General features: G+C 41.9%; 1 protein-coding gene across 1 annotated transcript; it reads left to right on the top strand.

Annotated features, from left to right (window-relative positions):
• Nucleotides 1-4890: 4890 nt before the first annotated feature.
• On the top strand, nt 4891-6430 carry LOC104959255 (E2/E3 hybrid ubiquitin-protein ligase UBE2O-like; the record flags this gene model as incomplete). The annotated part of the gene is made up of 4 exons (XM_010787122.1): nt 4891-4950; nt 5398-5508; nt 5957-6054; nt 6367-6430. Coding segments are annotated over 4 exons (333 nt in total), but the record flags the coding sequence as incomplete, so codon positions are not given.
• Nucleotides 6431-6691: the final 261 nt, after the last annotated feature.

A 6691-nucleotide genomic window follows, 5' to 3' on the forward strand; every position in this document is an offset into this window, starting at 1 on the left:
AATCATGGTTTTGTCTTAACTGGGTAACTCCTACTTTCGGTGTGCACACTCATACCAAAATGTTTCCCCGTAAAATGTTAAAGCGATGCCGACCTGTTGTTGTTTAAGTCTGTGGCGCCATCTTGTACACGAGCATCATGTTCTCGCAAGAACTGATATATCTTATATTCAAGATCAGCGCCCTCATACTATATTTTTCTAGAAAAACCCCTGGAAATGTAGCAAGTGTTTCTTCTTCATATCTCTTTTTCATCTAAAATGAGTTGTATACATTTCAAACCTTGCTTTGTTAAAGGGGCGTCGACCTCGAGCATTGTTTTGTTCGGGAAGTGCGACAAGTCGAGGAGGAAGAGTTTGGTGCTCTAACATGCACAACCCAACAAACACTAGCTTTAGAGGTTTGTGAATGAGTAATGGTGGCAGCGTGGTGTCTAAATATATTGCTGTGAATGTGTTGAGCTTGCAGGTGGACAGGAGAAAAGTGACATTTTCTGCAGAAGTGTTAAGATTTCTAGCTTTAACACTTATAACGCTTTGTGCCACCTACCAAGTCAGCAGGTGATTAAACGCTGATTGTTTGGATTGTGGGTGATCACTTTAACTCCCCTCCTGTCATTACCCACAACATCTGAATACACTTGTTTTGGTGTGCAGGGCCACATCTATTTACATCCCAAATATCACCAGTAAATAGTTATATCAAGTTTTTTTCATGTCCATAAATACTACAGAATAACCAGAAAATCTATGTGCAATGTTAGAATACTTGCAGGAGATAACACATAATTGGAAGCCATTAGTGGATATAGTTTACAGAAAAACAGTGAGTTCCTATTTATATACTTAACTCCCCAGAACTAATGATGTAGCAGAACTGTGTTGAGGCTGAGGTGGAGGATGTAGCGCTGTACGCTGACTGCACCTTCATTTTACCATACTTAATAGAATCTGTTGGTGAAATTACAGAAAAGGCAGATGCGTGTGTGTGTGTAAAGTTATATAAACTATGTGCACCTGTTACTACTGTAGCCACTTGTGTATATCTGACTTGCTGTGGTGTTTGGGGGATCAGATAGCTTGTTAGCTTGGAGATGAAAGAGGAGAAAGCCTGGTGTAGTACACACTCAGTCAGAGTGGAGAACAGGCGTGGCAGTCCTCCGCAGTGTCTCTTCCCCCCCCTCCTCCTCCTCGTACGGCACCTGCATAACGACTTGTGTTAATTAGGCCGGGAAGTCAAAGCAAATACTGTCCTCCATCGATTCCTGTAATCAATCTGGACCCTTCTACCTTATCAGCTGGAGAGGCAATCAAGGGTGTCTTCTATTCAGAGACACACACACACACACACACACACACACACACACACACACACACACACACACACACACACACACACACACAATGCCAAGTACCCAGGAGTGCGTGAGCGCTTGTTATTCTGTTCTCGGCAGAACAATTGGAACGTTAGACATAGAAAAAAAGAGGACAGTCATAAAAGATATATGACTAGTTTAATTTTGGATTTTGATATAATTTTAATAGGAAATGCTGCTGCTTTTCAACCTGCATCCTATTTTAATGGAGATATGTGTGTCTAATCTCACTATATGTCACACTAAAGAGACAATATGTAAACTCATAGTTTACTTGGTTTGTCGGTGCCTTGTTTCCAGAATCGCTTCAATGGTGTGCGATTGGAAATTGTGCATTACCCATGGTGTCAACGGCCAAAATGATATGAATAAGAGACCTCAGGTGGAAAATAAATAGGAATATATTAGAGTTGATATCTGAAAACAACAAAAAAGTGTGAGATGAATATAATTGATAGCCTCCTGGTTATGTCCTCAGGAATGTGCCATACATGGGTGTGAACTCAGTAATAAGATCACCACTCGCCCTTCAGTCACTTAACATGCAGCAGACTGCCGAGTTTTTAATTTCTTTCCTCTATTTACTCCTAATTACATTCCCCCTCAGTACTTCCATCTGTCTCTGCTCAAACTCCTCGGCTGTGGCTCGTGTTCGCCGACACTTTGCTCACTGCCAGCAGAGCAGACTGTGCTGTAGCTCGTTGAGTTGGTGCCAAGTCTTCCTATGGTAGCTTTTATAAGCAATAACATGTACACATTTTTAAACTATTGTTCATTTTCTGCCACACAGACCTGTGGTGGCTTCATTTGTGTTGTCTGTTCAGCTGTTTTGAAAGTTACTTGGTTTTAAAATCAGTCACTTGTGTGGCTGAGAGTATACAGACACAGTAAATGTTAAACTGATTGTTTCTTGAAATAATTGCTATTATTCTGACACATTTTCAGTGAAACTCAAAACACCAATTTAGAATTCAGTACAAGTATTAGAAAACACACATCCTGTCTTGCCTTCTACTGGTTTATGTAATTCTTTAATAAATGTTTTAGTAATTTTCTACCACACCTCCTTCATACAGTGCAGATAATTCATGTACCGTACTTAATCGTAAATGTTACATTTAAAAAGATGGTATTTGTGCGACTTTCTTTTTCAGTGCTTTATTAAACTGTATTAAACTTAAGCCTGTTATATAATATGAGAAATCAAGCTTTTAATCAAATCTGGCCTTATTTTGTTGTTATCTCTGTGATGGGTAATTGTTCCCCTTGACTTCTTCAAGTAGGTCAAGTAAAGTAGATGGAGTCAGTCTTCATACTGCTTCCTCCCTGTAGCTGAGCCCTGTACACTACAAACCAGTGAGAAGAACCAAACTGTTCAGACTTAAGAAAAAAGTTTGTTCAGACAGACCCCATCAAGTATGAAGCCAAACTCTCCACTAACGAAAGAGCATGAACCATGGGTAAAAGTCCCAGGAAAAGCTGGTCAATGCTTGAGTTAATACTTCCAGTGAAATTAGTTACTACACTTTGTGCTTCATATTTTAAACAACTACCGTAATTTTCGGACTATAAGGCGCACCTGAATATAAGCCGCAGCAGCGGCATACCACTCTCGGTTCCACTTTTACTTTTGCGCGCTACCTGTCTCACTCTTTTCCGGCCTCCAGCTTTTCCTGCTGGAACCCGCCGCTTAAAGGTGGGGGTCCGCGGACCGGCCATAGAGCCCATAGAGTTAAAGGTGTTGGCCGTTAGCTGTAAAAATCCATAGATTAGCCGCACCGTTATATAAACCGCAGCGTCGAAAAATAGGGAAAAAGGCGCGGCTTATAGTCCGAAAATTACGGTAATAACAAATTCATTTTGGCTAAAGATGCTTAATGTTGTGTTGAGAAGGTGCAAGGAAAAAGCAGACCCTAACAAGTCTAATGGCCCCTACACACGGCGGCGTGCGTGTCTTGAGCTTGGGGAGTTTACGCGAGCAACGCAACCAACGACCAATCACATGAATCTCATGTTATTATATAATTACATTTAAAACTTTATATGATGAACATTTATGACATTAATGTCTATGGTGCTATTTTACGCAACATTCCATGCTGACTAAAAATACTGTCTATGCCTGCTAGCTGTCCATTCAAATGAAGTACACTGGATATAAACTCCACAAACAGGCGGAAACCTACCAGTTTCACCCACTGTCTCTGCCACCTCCCTCCATAACTGGCTCTTCCGTTTTGTATCCCGGTAGCTGAACAGGGACTGATCATAAAGCACCGGGTGATTCCCCACCGCTACGATTATTTTCTCGAAATGAACTGCGGTCTGGCTCTACCAGCATACACGCGGTTTCATTGGCTAGCGCTTGTACCGGCAGATTTGCATAAGCGGGATTTGATTGGCTGACGCCTCCGTCGAAGCTTCAAAAGTAGAACATTGCTCTACTTTTGCAGCGAGCACCGCGAGAAAAGATACGCTTTGCTCCCACAATGCAGTTCGGCGAAGCGTTGAAACGTCAACGCACGCCGCCGTGTGTAGGGGCCGTAAGTTTGGTCATCCATGGCAACCTTTTAAAACCATAACTACATGTTTTGCTGCAATGTGAAGTCATTTAGCAAGGGGCTACAGAGAACTACCAGGTAGACTGATTCGTCACAGAGTTTGGTGTGTGCTCAGGGATCATTGCGACAGAGAATAAAATGATAATTTCCCAGAGTTGTCCAATCCTGCTTTTGTACTGCAGTAAAAAAATCCTTTTCAGTGTTTATCTGTCTGATGAGCCTCCATTCTCATGGATCTATTACTCAAACTGGCCTTCCCACAGTAGATCATATTTAATCAGCTATTTGGTGCCTGAAGCAACATGGCTATTTCTGTCTTTAGGCCTGTTGACAGTCATAATGACACAGCAAAATTAAGCTCTCGGGAAACGGTTTCCCGCTGCGACTCAGGAGCTGATCTCATGCCAGCAGCACCTGTTTTGTACCCTGAGTCTCTCTGGGCGTGTAATATTTGATCAATACTGTTTTGGCTCCATCTGCTCATCAAGCTGTGGGTTCATGTCGTCTTACAACTCCTATTTTTATTTCAATGTGTTGATTACAAATTGATGGTGACAATATGGTTGGTGTTGTCACTCTAGAGGCTCATGCTGGCCGGCTCGGTGAGATGTGTCTCTGTTTGACTTGATAAAGAAAAGTGTCTGCTCTCAGGGGGCGGTACAGATTTGCTGATTGTGCGGTCTTCAAGGCTGCGAGCGGGGACAGGACGAGGCTGTGACAAATCATATCAGAGATGTTGTCACGGTCTAAGTGTGAATGTGATTTATTTGTAGCTGGATCATTTCCAAGTCCCCCTCAGAGGGGTTTATCACAGGGTCAGAGCTGTGAAGAGTTGCAAGAAAATAATGATCCAATTTCACTGACCGACGCCCAGCAGCAGCTTTTGTTGGTTTATGATTTCTCAAAGATGTTGATTTAGCCAACTTTCTCTAAACTTGTTGTCCTTTCTTTTACAGCTGAAACTTGAAGATCGATCCATCGTCATCAGAGATATCGTGCGACGAAACAACTCAAATGTAAGTCGAGGTTCTTCCAAAGTTCTCACTTTTCGCCTCACCCTTCTGTCTTTCTTGTTATTTCTCTGTTCCTTTCAATCAAGCCTCTCTTTGTCAGTCATGTCACTGCTCACCGCTCTGTTCCATTTGCTGCATCAGACATGACTGGAATATTGTTGCAGCTCCACCCTTACAAAGAGGTTTTCTGTGTTAACGCGGTGCAACGACTCCTGCTCTGAATACAAATGCAACATCTTTTCTTTTGGTTGAAATTCAAGAGTTGTCTTGTTCACATACCGTCAATCCAGTGTTGCGTATGGAGCTCAGTAAAAAGAAATAGGCAATCTATTTCTATGGCTTGAAGCTTATAAGCAATAATCAAGTGTTGCTGTTGATGAACAGGATACTGTAGCAGAGAGATGATCGTTCATATGATGATGTACTGAACTTATGAATGTTTCATTGCAGGATAACCAGTGTGGTATTGTGACCAACATTGACATCGAGTGTGCGGTGAAACTGGTGGGAACAAACTGTGTTCTATATCCAGTGAACAGCAGAGACCTGCAGCACATCTGGGTAAGACTTTTGACTGCAGGGTCTTAATACTCACACACAGGAACTAGAAATACATGCAAGATGATGCTTCATTTTACAGCTCCATTACTTCCTGAAAATAACTGTCTATAAATTGCACACCTTCATACATAGAGGTGATGATGAGTCAGAGTAACAAGAATCAGCTTCAACACACTGTCAGCACTTAGGGTTGATTAATACAAAAGACTGCATTTAACACAGCGACAGTAACAAATGCCTGATGACGACAATGTAGTTCTTTGCAGTACATTACTTTTTTTTAAAAGGAAATAAAGCTTTAACAAATAAAAAAATTTGACATTAAAACTAATGCTTTTAATTGACACATAGCAGTAAGTGATTAGTATGTACACATTCAGTGTAACTGATAATACTTTTATTAAATATGAAATATAATATGTTCTTGTCCCCGATTGTGTTTTTCTAGTCTTTTATGTATGGAGATTACATCGCCTACGACTTCTGGCTGGGGAAAGTGTACGACCTGACTAATCACATCATCCTCAAGCTCTCCAACGGAGCAAGGTAGACAGAGAGTGTGTGTCTCTGCATGTCTCTGTGTGTGTGTGTGTGTGTGTCTGCGTGTTTCTGTGTGTCTCTGTGTGTGTCTGGATGTCTTTGTGTGTCTCTGCATGTGTCTCTGCGTGTGTCTCTGCGTGTGTCTGCATGTGTCTGTGTGTGTGTGTCTGTGTCTCTGCATGTGTGTGAGTGTCTGTGTCTTTGATTAAACAGCGTGTTCTGTGTCCATGTTGAAGTGTGTTGGCATGTCTGCTTGCTGGCACACATCCGTCAGTGCCAGATCCAGTGAACGTCAGCCTGTCTCCTCTCTCCCTCCAGGTGCTCCATGAGTGTGGAGGACGGAGCGAAGCTTTACGACGTCTGTCCACATGTCAGTGACTCGGTGAGTAGCCATGAGCTCCTGTCTGTCACCTCGGGTACATCCGCCATTTACAGAGCCGCTGTTAGTCAGGGATCAGATCACTCTCAAAAGAGCCGCTTCATGGTCTGTAAATGATTCTTATTATATTATTTTATGGGTGCAATTTGTTTTTTGTGACATATATTTGCATGTGTGTAGAACAAGAACAAGAGAAAGTACTGTAAGCGTTGCCACTTCCTACTTTAAGATTATTGTTATGTTTTTAACACTCAGTAATGTACA

This window comes from Notothenia coriiceps, unplaced genomic scaffold (assembly GCF_000735185.1).
Source record: "Notothenia coriiceps isolate Sejong01 unplaced genomic scaffold, NC01 NC01_scaffold00030146, whole genome shotgun sequence".
NCBI lineage: Eukaryota > Metazoa > Chordata > Actinopteri > Perciformes > Nototheniidae > Notothenia > Notothenia coriiceps.